Source organism: Lipophrys pholis (genome assembly GCF_963383615.2).
Source record: "Lipophrys pholis genome assembly, chromosome: 22".
Taxonomy (NCBI): Eukaryota; Metazoa; Chordata; class Actinopteri; order Blenniiformes; family Blenniidae; genus Lipophrys; species Lipophrys pholis.
Genome location: NC_137644.1, coordinates 8,596,978 through 8,624,250, shown reverse-complemented (window position 1 = coordinate 8,624,250; position 27,273 = coordinate 8,596,978). Strand labels below are relative to the sequence as shown.

The window sequence follows — 27,273 nt, the reverse complement described above, 5'->3', positions numbered from 1 at the left end:
TTGAGCCATGGAAATAGCGGATCAAAAAAAAGAAATTCAATAAAAATATAAAAATATCAACGATGGGGTGAGGACCAGGTCATAATGGTTCACAGATACAGCTCAACCACTCAACGGCCACTAAAGCTCCAAATTAATGAGATTCCTAAAAAATGTTCCTCACCGTGTCACACAGTTTTTCAACTACTTACTTTAATTTTCTCTGCTAAACTAAGCGTTTTAAACTCGTCCTCGGAAATAATCAAACTAATACATTTTTATTCAAAAGTGTTTGTTAGCTGTAGCTGCTAACAAGATGGTATTTGTCACGACTCGCTCAGGTTCTGTGAAGCTCCGCGTCAATCAGCACCAGCCAATCAGGTTTGAGCAGTCTAATAACGCGGCACCAGAATCACGTGATCTGAATGAATGGCGCCACAGCCTGAGCATGCGCACTTTCACTTTACTGCATCCAATACACACTGCATGGTGAGAGAGGGGCTAGCCCCACTAATGCAGCATCGGTGTGGATCAGGAGGAAACAACCTGAAACCGCAAGAGGAGACCAATAACCAGGGAGTACAGTCCTCACACAGTAATTATATGCTATATAAGATGAAGTTTTATTCACAGACAAGAAAATACTGTAGATAATCTTAAAGAAATATTCGCATACTTTGCATGCAGTCCTTTCTGATGCTAATGACCAGTCGCCCCTGGGCATATGGATCGAATCTGTGTAAGCGCCATTCTGATTTTCGTTTTAAATCACATTTCAATGAAAATTCATCCGGTGTAAATGTAATGCGGCGTTACGAACACAACCAGCTGCTCAGCCCACCTTCCACACATTGAGTAGTTGTGGAGCCAGCAGATTATTATTAGCTTTATTGCATGGCTCTTTCTTCTTCTATCGGATGGATGGGTGGGTGGATGAATGGATAGGTGGTATTTACTTAGTTGCTGCTTTTACCATAACCTGACATATGCATGTAACACCAACTTTGCAGGAGGACTTTTAATCTTGAGGCTGTTATTTTGTCGAAGCGGACGTCCGGGAGCGCGCGCGCTCGTTCGTTGGCGCAGCTTTACGCACGGGGCGCAGCGCGAGCCGCACGGACGTTCACTGACAGTCACCGCTGACTGCAACGAATGGAGGCGGACGGGCGGGAGAGGCAGCACCGAGGAACCGTTCCCCTTTTCTCATCGCTGTCCCTCGGATGCTCGTGAGGATTATCACCCCGAATCGGCGCCAGCCTGGAGATTACCGACACCCTTTCCCTCCGTTATTTTAATCGGTACCTCCCTCTTTTTCTTGCTTTTTAAACGCCATCTAAAAAAAAAAAAAAAAAAAAAAACAACAACAGGGCGTGTGTGCGGGTTTGAAGGCAGTTTTGAACCCCTTTATGCCGGGATCTATGGTGTTCTAGAGGTGTTTCTTCTCAGCACGGTGTGGGTTGAAGGACACGGTGGAGGATGGGCTGCACGCTGAGCACCGAGGACAAGGCGGCGGTGGAGCGCAGCAAGATGATCGACCGCAACCTGCGGGACGACGGGGAGAAGGCTGCCCGGGAGGTCAAGCTGCTCCTGCTGGGTAAGGAAGGAGGAGGAGGAGGACACTCCCTGGAACCACACCGCTCTTTAATCACCTCCAGTACGCCAGATCACACTTGGTTCGTCTGTAGGTTCGGTGCGCCATGGAACGCAACACATAATTAAACTCGCAAACCTTAATTCCACTTTGAAAAGTCCACTTCATGACATTTCCACCTTTTCTTTTTCTTGCAACTGTTCCAATTACACCCACCCAGACCACTGGCACAGACCGAATCCCTCCCAACAATGGCACATTTCCTCTTGGTTAATCCAGTGGAAATGGGCTCAGTGGCTCAATGGGGCCCCAGGCCCGAGTCAGGGTGACTAAAACTCATTTTTCACCAGGCACAAAGGATCCATCCATAAGAAAACTGAACCTCCTGATGGACTAAAGCTTTGTAATTCTTACCAAGTTCCCCTTTTGTCTTTTTAGCACAAAGGTGTCAAACACATCTTACCTCAGGGGCCACAAACTGCACACTTTCCTCCTGAGTACGCAAGACTGGTAAAATAGTGCCATAATAACCTTTAAATTTCAACTTTATGTGATGAAAATGTTCAGACTGAAAATGGCTAGAATCTCAAGCCAAATTTAATTAAACCTTCTGCTGCAAAGTACAGTCAGATGTCCAAAAACACCTTTTTAAATTCTGCTTCATAATGCACGTTTTTGCAGGGAGCTATTTTTCCTTGCAGCATCAATGACATCTCAGCTCGGGTCTCGGTATTATGGAATTTTCACCGTTTGTTTGGTGGTTTGGCCAGATTGGAGCCTCTTCCGGGTCGTTTTGGCCCGCGGGCATCATGTTTGTCAGAACGATAGGTTCACCGACTCAAACTATAATCGAAATATGAGCGAATTTCATCAACCAGCATGTCTTTATTGGTTTATATCGGGTATAAATGTCAGGTTTCACTACATCTCTCCCAACAGGCTGACCACACCTCTACGCATAGAGCACATACAAGCAGAGAAATGTAGAGTTCATTATGTCATTAGTATTTTGCTTTCATCTTTTCAGGCAAGTAGGTTTTTAGGAGCCTGTTTACACCACAACGTTTTAAGTGAAAATGCATCATTTTTTTTTGCGGAAAAGTTTTGGATTTATGTATGCAGCAAGGTTTTCAAAACGATGTCTGTTTACAGAAATCGTAGTTAACGTGCCAGGCCAGGGGTTGCCGCTGTTATGTTGTTTTGTGCTTTTCGTGAAGCCACACCCACAACAATGACCTTTTAAACAATAACCATTAGGAGCGCACGGACCTTCGTATGGACAGACGGCCAAGTTGCATTTATTACTACGGTGGCTGCCGACTATAAAACTACCAAGTCCCAGGAGAATGTGGACCGGGAGTCATGACACTCTGGAAGAAACATTGTTCTTATTGTCCATCTACTGAGCATGTGCAGAAGAGCTTTTTACTATGGCCGAGGTGCACAAGCGCAGTGGTTTCGTGTCAGAAAAGATGCGTTTTCGTGGACACGGAGTTGGGGCATTTTCAAAAAGTTCAGAGGCTCCGAGCACCGTTATTGTATAAACAGACGCCCAAAACACACTAAAGGTTTTATGTTCCAACTTCCAACTGGAACCTACTCGGGGAAACTTATATTTGACAATTTCTCTTTTCTCGTGCAGCACACATTCCCAGCTTTGCTCCTTATTACACAAATTCATCAATTAAAAGGAGCGAACAGAGTTGCCAACAGATTTATTGCATGGATGCATTTTTACTAAAGAGAAATAATCTACCAAACGCATATCTTCGCCTGTACACACATGCAGATTCTGTTTTTTACAAAAGGTAAGAATGAGGTAGATGGTGTTGAGTTTACAATGTTTTGCTGCTCCTCTCATGCTTTATTTAAAAAAATAACCTACCAACACTCCATCCTCCAAATAGAAAAAAAATCTGACTCAAATATGACGTTTATGAAGGATTATTTGAGCCAACTTCTAAAAAAATCTGTTAGTCAACATTTTCATGTGTAATTCCCTTCAGATTTACATTTTTTTTATTTTTTTTATTTTTTTTATATTAAACTGTCAATTTCATGAAACTGAACAATAACCAAACGCAACCAAGTCGTTTAATCTGTGCTCACTTGGCCTAATCTCAGTTCTCACTGAGCTGGCTGAAATATTGCATCATGAAAATGTCAAAACAGGAGCAGAAAGTAGTTTCCAATTAAACTAAATGGCCATGATCCTCTTAAAAAACCAACCATCTTTATAACATTACGTGCTTACGCTGAGTTGTTTACTTCATGAGCCTCTCATTTCTCTCAGCTGAGGCCAGTTTTACCCCCCCCCCCCCCCCCCGACCTTTATACATCCCGGCACTTTTGAAGACCAAAACAATCGAATTTAAATTTCCCCGTGCAACTCTTGAAGTCTTCAGTCCCTCATTACTGCTGTTTTATCTCATTTATTTTGCCTGTTCTCTTGCACAGTTACGTGATTTCCTCGCAGCCAGGAGCCCGTTTGTGTGTAAATAGATGGCGTTTACTTACATTTGGGGGAACTCTGTTTCACTCATCAATAAAGGCCATGGGTGAGAAACTTTTCCACGGAGCTGCGGGGAATGTTGACATGCACACACGTGGTATGTGGGTTACCAGGACACAAAGCTTGTAGTCAGTGGCGGCGGCGAGCAAACACCTGACAGAATGCAACAGAATGGGAGCTTGTTTGCAGCTTTTGTGGACACAAAGCGAGCCCGAGTGAGACGAGCGCAGCCACTCGGGCTTCTTTATCCGAGTGTTTATTGTATCAGTAGACGGGGCTTTGTAATCCCGGTACACAGACGTGACGATTGGATGCGAGTATCGTTGTGTTTGAAGAGGAATGTACATATTTTCACGGTGATGGCAGGCTGGATTCCTCGGGGGGGGGGGGGCAGCCAGACGGGACGAGTCGGGTCAAGTTTGTGCTTGGCCGCCAGAGGCTTGACTACGACTTGGCATTCCGTGCGGGATGACCGTCCGTCAGGACCCGCGGCCCGTCGTTTGTGCGCGTTCCGCTGGCTGTTCGGTAGCCAGGTAACCCGCTCAGCCTCTTCAGGTTACTCGCCCGAAGTGACACCGCAGACATGCCGGGAGAAAGGAAGCGAGGGCCTGTAAGCTGAGAGCGCTGCCAGTGACGGAAGCATTAAAAATGAAGAAGCTGCGCCCGGCGAAAACCCTCTTAGGCTTTCCAGCTGTTTACCGTGCAGATAAACCACCACTAAAAATATACTTTTCTTTGAGGTTTTGTGAACTTCAGCGTGTGCTTTCCTCTAAACACCCCCTTTCCACTAAGAGAAGGAGTCAACAAAGCGTGTGGATTGGTAGTAAACAGCTGGCACGGCCTTCAGAGGTGTGTGTTCAGGGTGTTGAGGAACTCGACCAAATGTGGAGACGCTTCAGTCCAGATGGTCGCAGTTTGGTGTGTTTGGCTCCAGAACGTCCCCGCGAAGGGTGATCACGCGCTCGAGGGCTCTTGCAGTCATCACATCCATGTAAGAACAGGAAGTCGCACGGGTCAAAATGACTCCAACTTTGCGCACATCTACAGAAACTGGTTTGAAATGTTGAAAGTGAAAAAGGAACCCCCCAAAAAATTGCTATCATAACCGTCCGTGTTGCACTATAATGAGAATGAATCAGATTATAGGGAGAAAAAAAAAAATCTTATTCTATTTACAAGAATACAATAATTTCTCAACAGCAAAGTTTTATGTTTGCAGTAGTCATTGCAGTGCATGAATACATTAAAGTCTGTAGCCTTATAGAAACCTTGTTTTTCAAGTTCAAACCCAGAATTCCTGCCTCGGCTTGTGAAAATCCGACTTTCTCATCTTGAAAAATGAATCTGAGGTCAACTGGAACACACTGTCGCTGTAGTATTTTCAGATTTGCAAAGCTCACATATGATATTGGGTTTATTCCATTATTGCGATATTAACCTGCTGCTTTAGGTCATCAATATCTATTAAAATCAGTTTTAAAGTGCAAAACTCGCCTAAAGTACATTTGTTTCAGAATTTGGAGCTAAATACTGTCAAAGACCAACAATTTATTGTCTTCCTTGCAAAAAGCTGACCCTAATATGAATCATTCAATACATACATTGGACACAATGAAATATTTTTCAGTATTTTCTCACAGTCGAAGCAAAAGGGTAAAGCCATTATGGTAAACTTGAGAAGTTTCGATATATAGTTCAGCTATGCCATGTATCCTGTGTTGAGTTGCCAAATATAGTCACTCGACCTCTACAGGGTTAATTTAACTGGAAACTTTTCCAACCGGGTATATTCTTCAAGATTATAGCGTGATAATGCATGACAGCAGAATGTAATGACAAGAAAACTTGAGATCAGACCTCGTTTTTTCATTTGTGAGAAGGTTATGTTCTGAAAAAACTGTGTTTTACGACTCAACAATCTTTAGGCCTTTTCATAATTCATGCTTACGGCTCACTTTTAAGTCGTGCTTATAGCAGTTCTCCTTCCACCATGTATCTTTATCAAGAGGTGTTTTCTTGGTTTTCATGGTCACTGCCTCGAGGTTAGAGAAGTAGACTTGTGATCCGATTTTCACACTCCTCCTGTAAGGAAATCTCTAGTTGGGTAAATTTAAGTGAACAACTGTGTTAAAGTGTAAAAGGGAAAATGGATCATTTTGTAGAATCTTCTCTGTCGGTCAAAATGACAAAAAAAAAACCCCAAGAAGTTCTACTTCAATCTTTTCTGTAATATACTGAGCATATTTCTCATTAAGCCTTTTAGTCTTTCTTTGACTCTCGTTATATCCCCGTCCTCTCCAGGACCCAATTATCCTACTATTCATATCTACGTGCTAAAATAGATTACAATCACCTCAGCCTAATTACTCATTCTATAGCTGCCGTGCAACTGTGGGAAGATTTTAATAATCCTCGAGGCAGCTTTGTGTGACTTCAGCCATTGTTCTCCCCGCCGATGTTTCCCATACTGTTCACGTTATATAACCACCTGACTGCCACTCATCCCCCAGACGAGAGGCTCCTCGGATTGAACGCAAGACGACAAAGTAGTCGAGTTGTTGGGAGTTTGCGACAATTAGCCGCGAGCAGTCTGGAGGTGCGAGCACGTGTGGGGGGAAACAATCCCCGCCGCCGTCGATTACCTCTCGCGGCGTATCGATCCTTGTGATTTAGCGTCGCGGCGGCCCTCCCTCCGCTCGATGGGCAGCGCTGCTCGGACGCTCCTGGAGTCCTTCACGAGTGAGTCATGCTCACATCCCCCTGTGTTGGCGGGGAGGGGCGTAAAACAAAGAGGAATTGGTTAGTGAATGAAAGGAGGAATAAATCAGGACGAGGGTATGACTGAAGGATGTGTGCGGCTGAGTAAGATCCGAGAACCAAAAGCTGAGAAGAGGGTCGGCGGGCTCATGCCACTAATGCGGCATCACTAATGTGTTTCGCACATTGTGCCAAACCCCATAAACCTTCCCGGGGCCGTTTAACTCCTCAACTAAAAGTGAACGTCTCATGACCAAACTTATCTCAATGACCCCAAAAGAATTTTCAACATTAACTGTTGCTGGCCTGAAAAGTAACCCCCCCCCCCCCCTTTTTATTTTATTTTTTTTCTACTCACATTTCATTGCAGATACCATGATTATACAACGTTCCCTGTCCTCTGACTTCTTACTTAGGGGAGGTCGAACCCAAAGGAAAGATGTGTTTGTGGTCAGTAGATAGAGGCTGCTCTGTTCTCCGTGGAAGAAGAGAAGCAGAAGCATTTCCACTGCAAGAGTTACTCCGAATCTTCCCCCCCAAAAATAGTTTGAACCTACTAGAAACAGAAACCAGCTGCTCCAGTGGTTTTCAGTCTGTCTTTGGGGTGGGCGTATCAAAGTGTGTAACATGACTCTGTGGTTCCTCTAAAACCCTTAAAGGTCTTTGAGTGCGTGTGCATTCGGTGCTCGTCAGACCTCCAGGCCTTGACAGGAGACACACCCAGATGATATCACCGGTGTTGGGAGGACACTTACATAAACACGAGGCTCACGTCTCATTGATTATAATAAATGCTCGCCCACAAACTATATGGGATTCATCCAGTTTTACCTAAACTGAGCGGGTAAAATTAGTAGTCAGCGTTTGTACAGCTGGTTTCGTTTAGAGTGATTTTCACTTTGATTTAACTGACATTACTGTTTATTTTGGCTGAGCTCGACAAGTTGTTTTATTTCCCGGAATGTGAGGAATTATCTTTTGCACTCTTAAAAAAAAAAATAGCGATTTACGTTTTTAAATGTCATTAAAAAACCTGTTATGAGAAAAATCGAAAGATAAAATGATTATCTTACTGAGAAAAAACGTATCAGAATATATGATGGTATAACCACTAAAATGTGATTTATTGTTGCAGTACGAGTTTGTGCCACAAGATGGTGTGTCGATTCACTCAAAGATTTGTAAAAAAGTAAGAATTTGCCATTTATCCGCCGTACTGAAACCAATGCTTCAGCTACCAACGAAGAGCTAAACATTTAATAGTAAAATGTTTACATTCAGCTGGGTACAGTAGAAATATAGTTTTGCAACTGAAAATCCAAACTACAGAAAATGTTCTTTCTTCGTAATGTTTTGACTTTTTTTTTAAATTTATCCCAAAATAGGACGATACACAAATGTGGTTGCGAAGAGCTGTAATCATTGTTTTATTGATTGCTAAATTTGCAAGTGATGAGAAGAGTTGGCAGAATATACTCTTTTGCGACTCACTGCACCATCCAGTGGAAGAAACTGGTTTTACCAAAAATATCTGGTTTGAGTTGGCTCGCTTGTTGAACTGACTTAAAATCAGATCATATGAGCTGCATTCAGAATCTGCTGTGTCCGCGTGAGCTGGACTGGCTCCGCCCACACATGCCCATCCTGGGAAGAGGAGGAAGTGCTTCCTCTCGTGGCGCCATGTGCCAAAGCAGAGCTGCCTAATTGTTGGGAGGGTCAAAGGGAGGGCCTACCTTGATTGGGATTGGCTAAACCCCCGATGACACACTATAGGGTTTGAGTTCTGATTCGCACACACTTTTTAAAAATTGAAACAAGCCAGGGAGGGAGATGACAGATTTTCCTCACTTCTGGGGCATCATTTCCAGGTATGGGGTCACATATTACATTTGGAAAGTGAATTTAGCATAATATGACCCCTTTAAATCAGTGGCTCGATGAGGTTTCTGTCTCAAACACGTCAGCCTACATTGACCATGCCGCTGCCACTTAGCCCGAGTTCCCTTTATAAGGAGGCTTCTTGAACTTGGGTATGAGCCTGCTGGCCGCCTGAAGTAGCTGTTCATTCAAGAAGCACTGCACTGGTATGTGAAGTGTCTGAGGTGTGGTGAAAATGGCTGCAGGGGCATTGGCATTGGCGTCTGTGCCCGATTCCCTTCAGGGACTCGTACAGCCGAGCGCTTGGCCCCGGAGCACAGGGAGCTGCCACTGTAGCATCACCTCCCCCGTCTCTGGGGTGCCCGAGTGGTGACACGTAATTAAAATAATGTGTCCTCAGGTGACTCTGATCCAATTATCCTGAAGGTGAAGCGCCAGGACTGTACTGTCGACACACGGCTGTGACTGGTGGGAAACTTTGGAGGAATTTAGACCGACGGTGTGCACACAGCGAAGGGATGCAGTGCTTTGTGGAGCACGATTGAGCAACTCAACCGAGTGAAAATCAGTTATTGGATAACCTCTCTTTGCAAGGAGCACGTGACGGGGCTCGATTGTGAAATTAGCTGCAACTCATCACATTTTATTAATTTATTGATGCAAGAACAATGCTTTTCTAAGTGATTTTGGTAGATGAATAAATGAAACCGTAGACTTACGGATCATGTTTATTCAGGTTTTTTTTTCTTACTTATGTGATTTCTTTATGTTATATATATATATATATATATATATAACATGTTCAGCATTGAGGTTTCACCAAAGACTTCATCCAAATTAAATTCATTATGTCTTTAGTTTGTTCGTATGTGTTTAAGCTTCTTTGAACACCTTTGAAACCTTCTGACCGTCTTCATCATGACGTTCTTTCGTCGTCGTTGTTCCGTCAACGAAAGAGCACCATCGAAACATGTCAAAGGCATGTCGTGAAAACTAAAAAAGAAAGCAAAATACCTGTACCAAAGACTTGAAATGTAAATTCTATCTCGTGTTTATTTTTATTTTTTTGGCACATGGCTGTGCTCTTATCTGCAATTCTTTTGTCTGATCCATCTGCATGACCGCTATGTGAGGATCTGAAAGGGACTTTTTATTCATTCTGTGAGGTATTTGATCTCGGAATGTAAAAATGAAACAGGATTAAGTCTTTTACTGTGTCAGTTTCACAGGTATTTAATTCCAATCAAAGTTCAAGCCCTGAAAGCACCAGAAAAGCATTTATTTCTCGACATTCTTGGTGCTTTATCAGGGATTTTTTCATGGTTTATTGGTTCATATCAGTGACTCATAGTGCAACGGTCCCCGGTTCGAGTCCGGTTTGCGGGTTTTCAGCGTGGACCTTGTGCTTCCCCGGGATTGCAGCGGAGCTGCCGCACACACACCCAATGATTCAAGCTCGTGAAGAAGTCAGCGAGTGGCGTGCTTCACAAAAAGTGGAAGTAGATCTCAGTGGATGATATATTTTGCAAGAGCACACACCATGCTGACAGTATCACGAGGGAGCAACAAGCCAAGCGGTAGATTTCCTGATATGATTGCACTTCCTCTTTCTGCTGTTTCAAGAAAAGCTGTGGGTGTTTACTGAGGGAGTAGACACTCTCGCCGGGTTTGAGAAACCTTCTCCGGTGGCAGAGGAGCATCACGTCGGGAGAGATCCGGCTTGGCTGGAAGTCTCCACTGTAACACGAGAACATTGATTCAGCATGATGTAATGTCGTTTATAGTAATGCCCATTATCTCTAATGATGGCTTATGGGGATATCACTTATGACTGAGATTGGTAAACGGAAGATTTCCAATAAAAGATCACTTCCAATGGTTTGAGCACCAAAGGGAGAAAGGGCAGCAGATGCATAATACATAATGGGAGCCAATATATCTCACACACACTCGCATACACACACACACACACACACACAATTCACAGATCCTCCTCAGGTGACTGTAGACCCACTCTGGAGGTGTCCCGGATATAACCAGAGCAGTTGCCATGACACTGTGACGTTTGAGAGATTTACGGTCTCATCATCTCTGCCGTCCTTCGTAAACCGTCGACAGTCTTTTCCTGGAATGATCCGTTTTACCGTGAACGGTGAGGCAGCGGCCTCCCTGCCCAAAACATGAGGTGAACCCTGTGAGCTGATAAAACTCCAGACACACAGCGGGCTTGTGCAAGGAGAGACTTGCTGACATTAAAAAAAAACCAACTGATTAATCACGAAGCAGTCATCTGATTTAACGTTTATGGCCTTTGGTTCATCTTTTGGTATCTGTTTCTCTTCTGAAGTACATTTTGAATTGCTGTTACCCCCTATGTCAGTGGTTGCCTAACTTTTTTTTTCCTTCCAGCTTGTTTTGATTGCTGAGTGGTGATGTTGAAATCTACATTTCATTTCAATTATTTTTTTTATTTTTTTACAAAATTGATTCGTTAATTTAGCCCAATCCTATTAAGAGGGGCATCGGGTATCCACAAAATCATGCCATTCCGAATGATCTTGAGCTAATCTGGCAATCTTATGCCGGTTTGAGGCAGTCCTGAGCGTGTGCCTGCCATTTCTTCCTGATTGGTAATCTCCCATAGATCTTCATCACGGATCACGTGCTAAATTGACCACACAAATAGGACTTTTTTGCTTTAAAACATTTTTTTTTATCCATTATGTGTGAGACTAAAAGAACTCAGCACAGGCGAACTGTACTACCTCTACACGCATGAATGGAAATGGTCAACATGCTGCTGAATGGGACTGAACGTTTCAGCAGAGTAGCCTTTAATGAGTCCAATGAACAGATATACAGAAGGGGCATCAAATATACCTGCCAGAGACCATTTTCACAAAGTAAAAGGCTTACGGAACTTCTCCGTGCAACTCCGGCCTGAAGCGGGGCTTTTATACGGCCCCTGAGCCCAAATGAGTTTGACAACTCGGCTGTCAGGGAATGAAAAGGAGCTGCAGTACTTTGCTCCGGTTGCTTTCATGCTACTTTCTCTCTCAAGAAACGCAAAAAACACTATATCAACACAGTGGGTCTGGAGCGTCATTTCTCCGTGACCACTGCATATGATAATAAAGCACCACGGCCACACGGTTACTGACTGGAGGTTTGTTTTTGTTTTTTAGATACGAAGCGAATAAAACACTTTTTCATGAAGTTTTAACTGAAAATAGCAAAAAACATGGCTGTTACTCAAATCGTTTGTACTTAAGTGGCCAATGCGACGTCATCCTTAGTCCTTCCTATGACCTGTGCAGTTTTGCTGTTTGGCATGAAGCTTTAAGTCGTAGATCCAAAGATGTCAGAAGGCCCCATCAGTTCATCATTTCTAAACCAGAACAAAAGAAATCGTCCACGATTAGATGTGATTTATTTGCCTAGAGTTTGGCGTCATCCAGAAGAGACGCTTTTAGTCGTTCAGCCATTTGTTTGCGGAGAGAGAGTGGTGGTCACCATTGCTGTACATGAATTGACCGTTTAGTCTGGTCTCCGTCACGATCGGACACCTCGGCTGTATTGAGGCTGAACTTTGATGTGGCGGGATGCTATTCGACTCCAGTCCAACCCGTCCAGAATGCATTTTAAATGCCAGGAGGAAATGAGGCTCCCAGAGGAACATCTGCTTCTCCTCAAGTAATCATTGTGTGTGGTTACCGCTTGGCATTGACTCCCCTCGTCCAGGATAACAACATAAAGCAATCCGATCATCGGCTTTGAGAAATCATGCCCGATGCTTTTAACGGTTTTGAGCAAACTTGATGCAAGGGGGAATCAATCTGCAGAATCGACGATCCGCGGAGAGATTTCAGAGTTGGTTGTTTGCCCTGAATGCAGGCGCAGCTTCAGTCCAGCTACAATATACTACTCCACACGTCTAATCGACAACCGCTGGTTTATTTAGGGTATGCTATCACATGTCACTGATGAATCTGTTTTCTCATCCCCTCCTGCTGGCTTCACGATGCTTCGGACCCTCCGGAACGTAGCGCGCAGGGTTTTCACTAATCTCGGTGTACGTGGAGGGCTCGCCGTACTTGTCTTGTGAAGCTTGGGCCGCCTGCAGCAGAGGACAGAGCAGCAGTTGTGAAAGACGCCCTGTTAACTGTAATATCCAAGTCATATGCAGACCTCAGGTTAAACACACACTCGTCTCTCAGTAACATTTTGATTGAAGTGGTTGTGCGCGGAGTTCATTCCCAGGTCTCTTGTCATGCCATCTGGTCACAAAGAATTCTCGTGTTGGAGCGATTTCTTTGTCGACCACTCGACATCGGGGTTTTGTATAAGTGACCTCGTTTGGTAATTTGCACATTTCTTTCTTGTCTGGCGTGAGGGGGGGGGAATAATGTTGGCTTTCAAATGCATGTCAGATTCAGTAGTCCTTTGTTTGAAAAAGTGTGTCGACAATCTTTTACAGGAATCCCGTCAGAATCGCACCACGGTAGTGAAGTGTGTCTAACTGTGGTCAGTTTTACTCTTTCAGACTTATTTTTCTCTATCGAAAGTGAAACAGTTGTAAAATATAGAAATATAAAGAATTACATTAGTAACCTATAAAGGGTTATTAGCCTTTTCAAGCCGTCAATCATAGCCGTTAATGGGTTGAATTAGCATTTAGCATCCGGGCACTTTGTATTGAGACACAACTCGGACTTACTGAAGCTTTTAATTCTTCTACTGAGAAGCATTATAGTGATAAACTACTTTATTTTCTTGACCACTAGAGGCAGCCGCTGTGCAGGTTAGTGTACGGATGCTTGGCTTGCCGCTCCAGTTGAGTGTTCATATGTCGCGTTTTATTTTCCTGAAACAGCCTTCATATTAATTTTATTTAATTTTTTTCATAAATGCACATTCTGATTTAAAATGAGGGTCTGTTCCAGTACTGTCTGACGGAGCTGTTTGCACCTGGATAACAGATAAACTGGCTCAGGCCCCGTTTGCATGACAAAGTTTCAAGTTAAAATGAATCGTGTTTTCAGTGGCGCAGAGCGTTGTTGTCTAGTAAACCAGACACCCAAAACTCAACGAACGTTTCCCGTTTTCACTTGAAAATGTTTCTGACGTTGAGCAAAAAAGTAAAGATGGAGAAGGAATGTGGTCGGTTACTTCAGTCATGCCCTGCACTCTTACCATTTCAGCAGTCTCAACACGTTTTACATGATCAGTCACATCTCACACACCGCCGGTGATTGCTGCCATGCGTGGCGCTCGCACACCATTGGGAGCAATTTGGAGTTTAGTGTCTTTCCCCAGGGCAATTCAACACATGGACGGGGTGAACTGGCAACCTTGCACAAAGACTCGCTCTACAAACGGAGCTGCATCTAATCTTGTGTATATATACTGTAAGCATTAACCTCTTGAAATATTCACACCCTCTAACAAAGCTTTCTTTTGTTTGTTTCAGGTGCTGGCGAATCGGGGAAAAGCACAATCGTCAAGCAGATGAAGTGAGTTTGCCCCCCCCCCCGCCCCCCCCTACAGTGACTTCTCCTATCAGATCAGCATTATGGCACCACAGTAGATTACACACCAGAGAAAGGACTCATTTTCCAGAACACAAACACTGTCAAACAGCAATCATGCATTTGTGACGTCTCTCTGGGCAATGCTACGCTCTGCGGATCGCAGCACAAAACAGATACCATGCATAATGGATCACAGAGACGCCCCAGCAGAATACTTTAACAGAGCCTTTGCGTGCGTGCGTGCGTGCGTGCGTGCGTGCATGCGTGTATTTTTCATAAGCCGACTCCCATCAATGGACAGACATGCACACGTCAGTTGTGCAGTACGGGGATTGTACAGTCATGTTTATTTGGCTTTTTCTTTCTGATGCTTCACGGTTTGAATGCTGCACATTGAGAAATCTTATGGAAATACTTCGGTCATGATATGGAGTGGTTAAGACAGTTTCAGTTGACAAATTGATTTAGACAATGTAAACGGTAAAGATGGAGCTTATTTCTCAGTTGTTGTTTTTTTTTTGCACAAAATGATTTCATTAAAATGTGTAGCCTGAACATTTCTAGAACAGTAGTAGACATTTTAGTCTAACTATTCTGAAGTCTGGGCCGGATTTTCCACCTTGTAGGAATAATCTACGTTTCTGTTGGGAATGGTCCTGTGGCATCGCCTTGCGGCTTGTTTTCAGCAGCTCGGACATTCAGCCTCATTTTGGTTCACATAGAGTGTTTTTGATCCCTGTTTCAGTTCAATCAGTAGGTCTTGATGGGGTTGGGATGCATTCATCCAGGACGTGTGTTCATGGAGGCTTTGTGTCCCTGGATGATCAGAATTCCAGTGGCTGGAATTAAAGAGTTCAGGGCCTTTCTGGCCGCTTTTTGTTTGTGCGGATGAAACAATTAGGATACGTTCGAGGTGTTTTAAAGGGAACTGAGCCCTGGAGACACATCACTCTTTTCTAGTGTTGGGGGGGGAAAAGTAATGACGAGCCATCCAGCGGGGAGTATCGGCAAAATGAGTTCTTATTTTTTTCTTTTTTTTTTTCTTTCTGCAGAATCATCCACGAGGCGGGCTACTCAGAAGAGGAGTGCAAGCAGTACAAGGCTGTGGTCTACAGCAACACCATCCAATCCATCATCGCCATCATCAGAGCCATGGGGCGCCTCAAGATCGACTTCGGCAACGCTGCCAGAGCTGTGAGTGACGGCGATAGGAGCGTGACGCGGTCCGGTTAAAAGTAGTAGTGGCCTCGACATTGAGAGAAGATCTGAAACTGATTTATACGTAGTTACTTCATCTCTGTTAATGGTGATGATTAAAAGAAGAGCGTTGAGCTGCTCCCAGAGCCTTAATTGCAGATTCTCGTTTATATATCTGAAGGCTGATTTCTTTTCTTTTTTTTTTCTTGACCTTGCCCGCTCTCCCAGGACGACGCACGGCAGCTGTTCGTGTTGGCCGGATCGGCCGAGGAGGGCTTCATGACGGCCGAGCTGGCCGGCGTCATCAAGCGGCTGTGGAAGGACGGAGGAGTTCAGGCCTGCTTCATCCGCTCCCGAGAATATCAGCTCAACGACTCGGCGGCGTAGTGAGTCTCACACACACACACACACACACACACACACACACACACACACACACACACACACACACACACACACACACACACACACACACACACACACACACACACACACACACACACACACACACACAGCGTTTCACCTCCTCTCACCAAAAGCCCAAATTACTGTCATTTGACTTCTCAGAAAGCAGTTTGGACTTTCACACTGTCAATATTTGCCTTCCTCCACCGAGCCTGTAGAGCGGCGGCTCTTTGACCTGACACTCCAGTGCTGGAACATTCGCCACGTCATGTAAAGTCAAAATACTTTGTGGCACAAAAACAGGAAACTCAGTTTTAATTAGATTTCTATGGCACCAAATGCAACACAAGAGAGGGGGACCTCCAGCAGTCTAAACCTGCAGCAGCTTCACTAGAAAATAATCCAGCGTGTCCTGAACCAGCCCAACTGTATTTATTTAATTACATTTTTTAAAACATATAAAGTTCTGGCTTTGTGGAGCACCAACGCACAGCTCATGGAAACATAATCTATGAGAATGCAGTCAGTCTGTTTGCTCTAATTACACGTTGATATCCTGATAACAGAGAAGAAGTAACACAAAATGGTTTGTTTGTTCGAAGATAACTCATGTCAAGGTCAAGTAAAAAAAGGAGTAAAAAAAAAAACAAAACTGATGAGAACTGAGGAAAAATCCAATCATCTGTTCCCGTGGAGCCGGGAGAGTCTCTGTCCCAGCACTCTGCAGAATGTGGGACGGCACCCTGGACACGTGGAGAGTCCATTACAGGCTCTGATGCACAGAGACAATCAGGCTCACACGTGGGGAGTTTCCAGTGGGATTGTGGGAGCGAGCGGAGCCCGAGAGGAACGCCACCGACCACAGAAATGACACGGAAAAGACCGGCTGGGTGTTTAACCGCAGATGATACGTAAAAAACCTGAAACTGCCCCGGGGGGAAGTGAACGCTGCAGAGGCTCGCCATCTTCTTCCTGGTCGTTTTGAGGCCACGTTTACGCAACGATGTCGAGTGAAAATGGAAAACTTTTGTTATATTTTACGAGTCTGTATGCACAACGACGTGCCGAGAGCTGCTAAAAACGCTCCTGTCTCCGTGGAAACGCAACGTTTGTGAAATGATGCGACCGCTCCTGCACGTCAGAGCCGTAGTAAACAGATCCTCTGCACTTGATGGACAATGCCGACAATGGAAAACTTGACACCGCTTTCAAAACACTGGCGTGTAAATGCAAAACTTGAAAAGGTGCTGCTGAACACTGGTGAAGCCCTCGGACCACCAGTCCAACACAATAAAACAATCAAATACTTCAGAATGAAGATTTCAGTCAAACAAAGACACTATAAATAATTATAAACTACTTTTATAGCAACTCAATTCCCAATTTTAGCGCTTCAAGGTCGTAGCACTTATACACTAGTCGAGAAAATCCCATGGAAAAGTTACACTTTCACATAATTTAAGAATTTTATTAGATGAAATAAATTGTTTTATTATGTTAAAGGATAAATGCAAATCTAAACCTTCAGATTCGAGCTTGACCCGTACGCGAGTTTGACCCTTCTTACTGTTACAGGTAAATACAAAATGATTCTATACTACTATTATTATCCCAGGGAGAAATTGCTTAAATGCAAAGTTCTGCATTTGATATATTTAGAAAGAGTTGTCATATTTTGGGGTTTGGTTTCTTTGGACTTCATAAAATCTGTAAAGAAACCGTTCCAAACCTCCAGGATACCACAGCCCACCTAAAACAAGTAGTGATATTCTGTTCGGTGAATGTTTGTATGTGAACCAGGTTCCAGTTTGGTTCAAGTCTGTTTCCCACTTGTGCACAAGGTTTTGTTAAAGGTCATTGGGTCGGCGACCCTTCCAATGTGAAACCGACTTCAAGAAGAAGTTAGCTGAATATATGAATATGGGTCAGTTTAAATCCGTTTGAGGGGCCGTCTTTGGGGTAGAAAGGAAGAAAAGTTGTCCAACACATTCCTCACTGCCTTTCTTCTCGTCCTCGCAGCTATTTGAACGACCTGGACAGGATATCCCAGGCCACCTACATCCCCACCCAGCAGGATGTCCTGAGGACCCGAGTCAAAACCACCGGCATCGTGGAGACGCACTTCACCTTCAAGGACCTGCACTTCAAGTGAGGATTTTACTCGTCAATATTCGACCAGAATTGTCTTTTTTTATGTCATTATTAAAAACAATAAGGTGAAAAAAAAAAAAAAAGTCCATGTATTTATGATAAATCACAAGGAACAGAAACCTGAAGACTTTCATGGAGAAAAAGGAAGAGAAAAGGACTTTTCTCCATGTTTTACTCCTCATGAAAGCGGGCCAACCTGCTGAGCTTGTCGCTTGTCGCTTGCATGTTTTAACAAGTTAAAGTTGCGTTTACTGGTTTTAGTTTGAGTATATAAAGACGTCACACGGTCCCTCCCTGCCTTTCTTCTTCTGCCTAAGAAACCAAACGACTACCAGGCTGAGCTTTTAGCACTGGGACCCATTTTGAGGAATTATACACTGAGATGAGCCACATTTGTAGGATTTACATCTAAAATGAAATTGTTTGTCGGAGAATTACACGCTGAAATAACTTTTTTATTAGATACTCAAATTAAACATTTTTGGGGAAGTTTATTCACAATAACGTAACCGTTTTTTTTTAAGATTGCTTGCTGATAATACTAGTTGTTTTTTTTTTAAATTATATTATAAGATAGTATTTTTGGGGGGGATTTTACATTAACTCAAAAATGTTCTGTAAATTGAGTCCAGAGGTCTGCAGCCTGCAGCTCTGGAGCCACTTGTGGCTCTTTGGATCTTTCACTAAGTTTTACCTGAACAAACATTTTATTTTATTTACCCATGAGAATTATTTTCAAAATGACTTTTTGATCTCTTGGATAAAAAAGGCTTTAAATAACTTAAATGTGACCGATAAGCCTTGTGCGTATTGATATTTAAAATGTATTATATTCTAGCTTGTCTTATTTGAGCTTCAATTTGTTTTCTATTTATTCCGTGTAGAGCAATCAATGCTTAATGGAATTAATTTCTATTGTATTCTATTAAAAAATTTCCAAATTGTCTAAAAATGCTGCCAAAGGAAGATGAAACCACTAAAATCAGGTACAAAAATGGCTGAAATTGTGAAAATTATAACTAATTGTAAACTTAATGAAAGCAACATAAGATACAGGTTTTGATTTAAAACAACTGCATATATGAAACTTTAGTTTTTTGGTTTTGCGGCTCCAGTTAAATTTGACTTGGTGGAGAAAAAAATCCCCAAAATGACTAATGAAGCGTCACATTGATGGAAATCCATCAATATAAAACCCTTCTTCTGGACCACATCGCATTGAATTGTCTGCTTGTAGGAATAATACTCTGATTCAAGCCCCTAATAATTAAATACATCATGTAGCTTTAAGCTGTAAACTCCAACCTAAGTGCAGTGGAGAATGTTTACTCACAATAACAGCATCACATGCAAACAGGAGCGTTTAAATGAGCGTTCGCGCTGTTTTCGCCGACCTTCCCCTCAGAATGTTCGACGTTGGCGGTCAGAGGTCAGAGAGGAAGAAGTGGATCCACTGCTTCGAGGGCGTGACCGCCATCATCTTCTGCGTGGCGCTGAGCGACTATGACCTGGTGCTGGCCGAAGACGAGGAGATGGTGAGGGGCTCAGGGGGCGACCCGGCGCTCTCGGTTACATTTCTGTCCGCGTGTATTTGTTTATTTATCGGTTGGTTTGTATGTCTAGGTGTTACTGACTTTTCGCCAAAACTATTGACACAAATTGCATGATGTTTTCAGGGATGATTTGTTTTTATCCAAGGGTGGTGAAAGCAATTGGGTCAAAGGTCAGGGGGTGGGGGGGGGGGGGGGGGTGGGTAGATCATATGGAAATTGTAAAATGTGTGTACATCAGTGTCAAACAGTGACGACAGGAAGCAATTCAAACAACCGTGACAAATGATGGACGGAGTGGTGTGGCGGAGCAGATAACCTTGTGATCTTCTGGTTTTCATGGTGACAAATGTAGCGTTGGCGAAGGGATGTGCTCTACCGAGTTCCCGTTCTATTTTAATTTAAAAAAAATTTTTTAACTTCCCTCAGAACCGGATGCACGAGAGCATGAAACTGTTCGACTCCATCTGCAACAACAAGTGGTTCACCGACACCTCCATCATCCTCTTCCTCAACAAGAAGGACCTGTTCGAGGAGAAGATCAAGAAGAGTCCGCTCACCATCTGCTACCCCGAGTACGCCGGTGAGGCCGCACGCAGGGAGCCGCTGTCTAAAGCGGCGGCGGGGGGTGGGGGGGGTTAGGGGGGGTTCAAACATTAGAGTGGGTCAGACTTTACTGCCCCGTTTCCGTCCGCAGGCTCCAACACGTACGAGGAAGCGGCCGCCTACATCCAGTGTCAGTTCGAGGACCTGAACAAGAGGAAGGACACCAAGGAGATCTACACCCACTTCACCTGCGCCACCGACACCAAGAACGTGCAGTTCGTGTTCGACGCCGTCACCGACGTCATCATCAAGAACAACCTGAAAGACTGCGGGCTCTTCTGAGCGGGCGGCCAGCGCAAAACACCATCTTTTTACTCCTGGTGAGGAAAACAAACGCTCCCAAACGGGCCCGGGTGGGAACTAATGTCGTCACTAACCAGACCATTTGACTTTGGTCGGTTTTGAAACCTCAAGCGAGTTTTTATTTCAACATTTTTTTTTAAACACAGTCTGTGTACTACATCTCCCGATCATCCTGTCTAACATTCAAGCTACTTTTTTATGTCAGAAAACATTTTCTCATACAACATAATAATTGTCCCTTGTAAACATTTTTGTGCGGGAGCATTGTTTAAGAAAAGTTTCTGTCTGTTTTAGACAGTCTGAACATTTTCACAAAGTTGCCCTTCCCCATTGCCACTAAAATGAAGTCTTGGCGTTTTCACAAAGTTGTGTTTTTTTTTTTCTTTTCCAGAGACAAAGTCTCAGCGTTTTCAAGAACTTGCGTTTCACACGTTTCCATGGAGATGGAGTTGAAGTTGTTTTCAAAAAGTTTAATTCTGTCGCGTTTCCGCGGAGTCGAAATGTTAGCATTTTCAGAAAGTTGCATTTTCCCTCGTGTCCAAGGAGGTGAAAGCTTAGCGTTTTCAAAAAGTTGCGTTTTCCCTCGTTTCCACTGACACAAAGTCTTAGCATTTTCAAGACGTTGCGTTTTCTCCCGTTACCATGGAGATGACGTGTTGACGTTTTCAAAAAGTTGCGATGTCCTTCATTTCCCTGGAGATGAAGTTTTAGCGTTTTCAAAAAAGTTGTGTATACTTCTGTTCACGAGACGGAGTCAGAGCAAAAGCAAAAGTTGCGTTTTCTCTCATTTCATAGTCATAATTGGAGCGTTTTCAAAGAGTTGTGTTTTCCCCTGTTTTCATGGAGACGGGAGTCGGAGTATTTTGCAAAAGTTGCCTTTTCAGCGGCTCCTAGCACCACTGTTGTGTAAACGGACACCCAATACACGGCGAAAGGACTTCTTCTTGCAGATGCTATTTCTTAATCAACCGATCACATTCCATTGTTTTGCTGGATTCTCTGTCATGAGTCGTTTTGAAGAAACGGGAATCAAATCGTTCGTTTACAGAAAAACCTGCGCGTCGTCTCCGTGGGTCCTTCATCGTTTCTTTGTTTCTCCTTTCAGGCGGCGGAGCCACTTTTTTCTTGCGTCTTCGGCGTTGAAGACGAGCGGATCGGGGAGGATCAGTCACGGACCAGTGCTGTACTATACGCCACTTTTAAACAGCTTTATTTATGTTTTCGTCTTGGAACATTTTGAAACTTAGCGTTGCAACATTTGTGTAGGATGTTTGTATCATTGTAAAACCGTCTTTTTTTTTTTTTTTCTTTTCTTTCTTCTTCGTTTTTATTTTCGAGGAGAAAAGAGGCGGTCGTTCTTGTTGTCTGTTCTGCCGCTGTCTTCTGGAAAAGGAAAGTTGGTGGAAAAAGCATCTTTTCGTTCTTCCCTTTTACCTAAAAAAGAAAAGAAAAATTTGAAAAATGAGCGGGGAAGAAAAAAGGAGGCGCGACAACTCGGCTGCCCAGTCGGTTGGTTCTTGTGCCTTGGCATGAATTTTCCCGCGGTCGTTGTCCTGATGCTCGTTCTGTTGCCTGCTGATTGTTCTAGACGTAAGAGGGGAACCGTCTTCATATGTTAGTGTCTCCTCTGTGCCCCCCACCCCCGTCAGGAAGACGCTGGTCTCTCCTCTGCAGGTACATTGGTCTCCATCGGGACCAACACGTAGCCTCCACAGACCCCCAAACCCCCCCTCGCCCCGCCATGACAATGGAAGCCCCCCGGGCTGATCACAGTACAATACTGAGATGTAAATTGTTACTTTTACCCCACTAACATGGGCTTCTGGTTTCTAAAACGCATAAACTTTTCCATTCAGAAGATGGTGAGCCGAGGCGACGCCCAAGTGTTTTCCGTGCAGAGACCCGAGTCGGCACATTTTACTGTATATTTTAACGTATTTGGAGGGGAGGAGCTGAACCACACAGGAGGTTGTTCCTCGCCGGCGACGACGGTCCGAAGAAGAGTTTCCCCGGAGAAGGCGGACGGAGCCGGGTCTGTGATTCTGCTTTTACCGAGAAAAGTGGCGGAACCTTTGGTCCTGGATCTGTTCATGAAAAGAAACTGCCACAACCGTCAGTGTATGTGTTTGTTCTCCCAGAAAGGAGAATCTTTGTAGACTCATCTCCCTTATTTTGCTAATAAAAACCATTTACAAAGCAAACGCTGTGGTTGGGTTATTAACCTTTTAAAGCAGATTATTGTTAATCCGTCAGCTGTGCTGTTTCATACTGATATTCTGGCTGGGGAGCTTCCCACTACATTATTTCAACATCGCATCACAGGTAATGGCCTGAACTCAGAAGCACAAAAACATTAAATAAAAATAAATAAATCCGAAATTAGTATAAACAAAGTTGGCAACGTGTGAGTGTGAAGTGTGAATTCCCAGTACATTTGAATGCATCTTCTAACAACCAACCAATCAGGACTGCGTATGAGGACTACACAGAAGAACGTAACTTCACGGGCGACTGCACAGAACAAAGTTACTTCATGAGGAGCAAGCGAGGATGACAGAAGAACGTTACTTGAGGAACAGGTGAGGACTTCTCCTCAGAGGAAATGTTACTTCAGGATGACAGGTGAGGACAAACACCGAATAACCTCACCCCGTGAGGACTACTGTACCCACTTGAGGACTACACAGTACAACATTACTTCACAAAGACCAGGCGAGGACAACACTGATTAATATTAATACCTGACAGGTGACGACAACACAGAACAAAGTTACTTCATGAGAAAGAGGACCAAGGTTTTTCTCAGTTGTCTTAAAAAAAATGATTCCAGTTACGAGATACTTGGAGGATAAAGACTTTTGAACAAAACATGTCGAGCCTGTGGACAAAGTGTCACTAACAGGACGCAACCACTTGGAACTTGTTCCGATATTTAAAGTGGCACAAAGTCCGGTAAGTGTTGCACAGGTGCGCCAGCGTCGCACTTCAATGACGTTTTCCAAACATTTTGGTTTTTAGGTTTGCATTTTATCTTCCCTGTACTTAAAAAACAAAAAAGAGACACCATTGTCTCACCTGCTTTACAAAGACAAGAATGGTCCAATTGGACTTGGAATAGATTTATTATGTATTGAATGAAGTGTGCAGTGTTTTTTCAGGTAATATGGTGTATGTTTTCATATGCTTTGAATGCATTATGCTTCCAAAAGTATTACATAAAACTAAAAATCTCTATTGTGAATATTGGTGCTAAAAGCCAAAGTTTTAATGTCAAACTCTACTCAGACTTCACTGCCTCGACTGGACCTGAACGCAACGACTTGAGTCTTTCTTATGACTTAGAAAATAGGATAACAACAAAAACTCTCAAATACATAAACTGTCGTTTAAAGAGTTAAAAATCCTGGTGATTCATGAATATTTAGTAGTTTCGAGGAGGTTTGACGTTGTCGACGTGATAAATGTCCATGATGGGGCGCTTGAATGGTCGTCAACTGGTTCGTTTCAAGGTTCTCGACAGTCGGATCATCTTTTTTTGCAAAACAAACACGAGTTTAGAGTCGTGTGCACTTTCCCGGGGTGTCTCTGTTTAGAAGCTCCTCTCCAGAAGGTAAAATAACAGGCGTTTCTGACGACTGACCCCGGAGGTCTCTCTTGTGAAACGAGATCAAATATGTCTCGTTTCTTTTAAGATTCACGACGGCGGCTCTCGTCGTCGCGGCTCGAGCAGACATGCTTTGATGCTTCCCGGAGTGAGTCTCGCTCCCGCTATATGCATTCCTGATGAACCAGGAAGCCTTGTTCTCTCCAACCCGAGAGTCCCACCGAGGCAATTAGAGCTCCACGCATGGCCGCATTGAAGCATACCTCAATCCTCTTCTTTTTTTTTTTTTTTTTGTAAAGCCATCAGAAGACTTCCTTCACACGCCGATGTGTTTCTCTGTCTCATCCTGACACGGTTTACATTGTAAACGTGTCACGGCGTGACCACGGAGGCCATTAGCTGCGACTGCCGTTCTGGCTGTGAACCACAATATATCAAGATTAGGCCTCATTTACGCAACGTTTCATGTGAAAAACGCTTTTTATTTAACTTTTTTTGCAGTTTTGGTTCAGAAAAGTGTTTTGAAAACGATGTCAGTTGACGTAGAAAGTGCAGAACAAATAAACAGTGTCGTCAGCATGTAAATCTACCTGGTGATGCTGCTGTTTGTTTTTGTAATGAAACCACACCTACATGTAAGGTAACAGGTATCAACGCAACAGCTAAAGCTACAATGCCACGGCAAAAATCCACAACGCAAACGCAAAACGCCGCGGCGCAACAGCAAATGTCACAACAGAAGAGCAGGCTTTGTTACCGGGGGAAAATATTTTCTGATGAAACCGAAGGGGAACCAAACGACGGATGGCAGAGCACAAACATCACAAACATAACAAACATAACGTTATGACATTTTTCCAACTTGAATCCAGCCACAGTATCACCAGTGAGGTTGAAATACGGAAAAATAATTGATAATTACACAATCCAGCATGAACAAACAGATCGATCCAAGTTCTCTAATAATGACTGACAGTCAGAAAGTGACCAATCACAGGCCAGAGCTGGACACCTGTACAGATGGACACTAACGGACCCTAAAAGTCGGACTTTCCCAGCTTGTGATGTTTTGAGTTTCAATGCACATGAACACAGCATTAATCTATAGGTAATTATTTTCTTTGCAGATGATTCCACTTTTACAATTTCATACACAGCATTTTAATGAACTCGACTTTTGAAGCCAACACAAAGGAAACATATTAAATAAATGGTTCATATTGTTGAAAATTACAATCGGAATATGTTTGTTTTGTCTTTTTTACTTTTCCTGGTGCTGTTGATCCATCTTCTCCATTGTCACCTGCACCCTACTTTTTTGAATCGCTTGTTTCATGTGGAAGGTCAATGTTAAGTTACCATTAGTCAGTTAAAAAAAAAAAGTTTTACCTGTGGATGTCCTGCTTCTCCTCCTGAATATTTTATTCAGCATTAAATTACACATGTACAGTTTATGGTTCTTGTTCCTGCGGTGTTGCCTGGTTCTTCAGCTGTGCTTACGGCCGGCCACTAATTCTGTGGTGGTATTTACAAGCCTTTAAAAAAGGGGTCGTATATAAAACTTCTGCCTGCCCTGCTATATTAAAGCTGGGACTTCACAAACAGGTGGAGTTATGAAAAGCAATAAAGTCAGTGTGCTGATGTAGTCTATACCTAAAGTCTGCTAATATTAGGAGCAATAAGCTCCAGCACAGGGTGCAGCAGTGGAAGCAGCCAGCACTCTGGGCCGAGTGCTGATCACATCCATATAAAGTGGCACAATGTATTGCAAATGGCCATAAATTCTGTTTATCGCTGGTTGCAACAGAGCAGAAGTCAGTTGCTGAAGTTTAAATTTGGGGGCAAATGAAACCTCACCGCTGGATCAAACTGCAAATACATTAACGATAAGTGTTTGTATTTATGGGGATATTCCAGAACATTATCATATATTAGTTAGTCGAATATCGTGCAGCCCTACGGCAAACTCGTGTCGGAGAAGCTCATATCCTCAGTCTCCACTCTGATCTTTAAGGTGCAATAAGATAGCTTGCGTCTCTCAGGGACCGTTCAGACCCGCCGTTAACATGCGTTCCAGGTGATCTGATCACACGTGGTGAGACCTAAAGACAAGTGTGAACAGGCACTAACTCGCTTCCCGAGGTGGGCGGGGACGCATCTGACCACATAGGCTTTGTAGTGTGAACAACATGCGTCAAGAATACGTGGCGGGTCGTTGGCGACGCAGGGAAACAAGTAATATGCAAACGTCTTCAATGCACACTGTGTTTTCGTTGAAGAGAATGTGCCGGCCTGAGTTATACAGTCTTTCCAGCTTTACAAAGAAACAGTCTGCGTCAGGGCTCGCCACATGTGATCGGATCACCCGAAGCGCATGATCAACGGGACCAAAGTGTTTTATTGTATTGACTGCAAGATGTTTGTATTCATCACGAATCATTATATTATCGCAAAACTCAACAATATTCTCGTAGTGTGTTCAGTACGGGATCTTTCCTCACTTTCACAAAGAAAATTGCAAAGAAATTATGTTATGTTTTTTTTCTGATTGCAAATGTTTGAAGGTAATAAAGGAATATAGCCTTTTGATTATTTGTTTTTTACAGTTCAACATCACATAATGCCTGAAGTTGTGTATTACATCTTTGAAAATTAAATTTTAGTGGATTTTGAAGGGGTTTGACGTCCCTTAGCTTCTCTTGATGCGTTTCACATGCGTGCTCTATCTGCATTGACACAACTGAAGCATCCTCACGTTCGATTCTTCATTGCACTTGGACTATAAAAAGGTAGAACATCTTTCAGATTGAGATGAATGCGAGAAAACCGTGTTAAATCTGGCTTTTCTTTTTTTTTTACTCATGTTGGGGTGTTTCTGCGTTGAGGAGTTAAGGTGTGTTAGTATTTATAAACGAGAGGGGGAAGAAGAAGAACGCAGGCGGCCATGATGGAGCAGAATCAAAAGCTATAGGGGCGACAGTGGGTTTTTTTTTTTTTCTCTCTCTGCGATGAAAACAGGGTGGGGAATGTGTGTGTGTGTGTGAGGTGGGGAAAAGAGAGGGAACAATAGAGGCTTTATTTCACTGTTGTTCCATTGCTGTGTTTGCTGTCTGCTCTCCACCCGGTCTCTTTCTCTGGGGGCAGCAGTTGGCTGCAGAGATAAGAAGACAGGCTTATCAGCTCTGCAGCCGTGTTGGACACCGTAGCGC

The 27,273-nt window shown here is 43.5% G+C and overlaps 1 protein-coding gene across 3 annotated transcripts; it reads left to right on the top strand.

Annotated features, from left to right (window-relative positions):
- The first annotated feature begins 989 nt into the window (after positions 1-989).
- Positions 990-22,659, top strand: gnai1 (guanine nucleotide binding protein (G protein), alpha inhibiting activity polypeptide 1). 3 transcript variants are annotated; one of them, XM_080492179.1, is made up of 10 exons: positions 990-1,277; positions 1,426-1,573; positions 14,188-14,230; positions 15,301-15,442; positions 15,674-15,831; positions 17,870-17,998; positions 19,407-19,536; positions 19,981-20,134; positions 20,249-20,477; positions 21,566-22,659. In XM_080492179.1, the coding sequence occupies exons 2-9, from the start codon at positions 1,456-1,458 to the stop codon at positions 20,437-20,439; spliced, it is 1,065 nt and encodes a 354-aa protein (XP_080348305.1). In that variant the 5' UTR covers positions 990-1,277; positions 1,426-1,455; the 3' UTR covers positions 20,440-20,477; positions 21,566-22,659. The 3 variants fall into 3 exon arrangements, with proteins under 3 accessions (XP_080348305.1, XP_080348304.1, XP_080348306.1); XM_080492180.1 differs by having other exon boundaries at positions 1,111-1,277; positions 1,410-1,573; XM_080492178.1 differs by having other exon boundaries at positions 1,070-1,573.
- The last annotated feature ends 4,614 nt before the right edge of the window (positions 22,660-27,273 follow it).

Coding starts and splice junctions, on each gene's coding strand:
- gnai1 (XM_080492179.1), top strand. CDS start 1,456: ATGGGCTGCACGCTGAGCACCGAGGACAAGGCGGCGGTGGAGCGCAGC. Junction 14,231..15,300: donor ACAATCGTCAAGCAGATGAA/GTGAGTTTGCCC, acceptor TTCTTTCTGCAG/AATCATCCACGAGGCGGGCT. Junction 15,443..15,673: donor TCGGCAACGCTGCCAGAGCT/GTGAGTGACGGC, acceptor CCGCTCTCCCAG/GACGACGCACGGCAGCTGTT.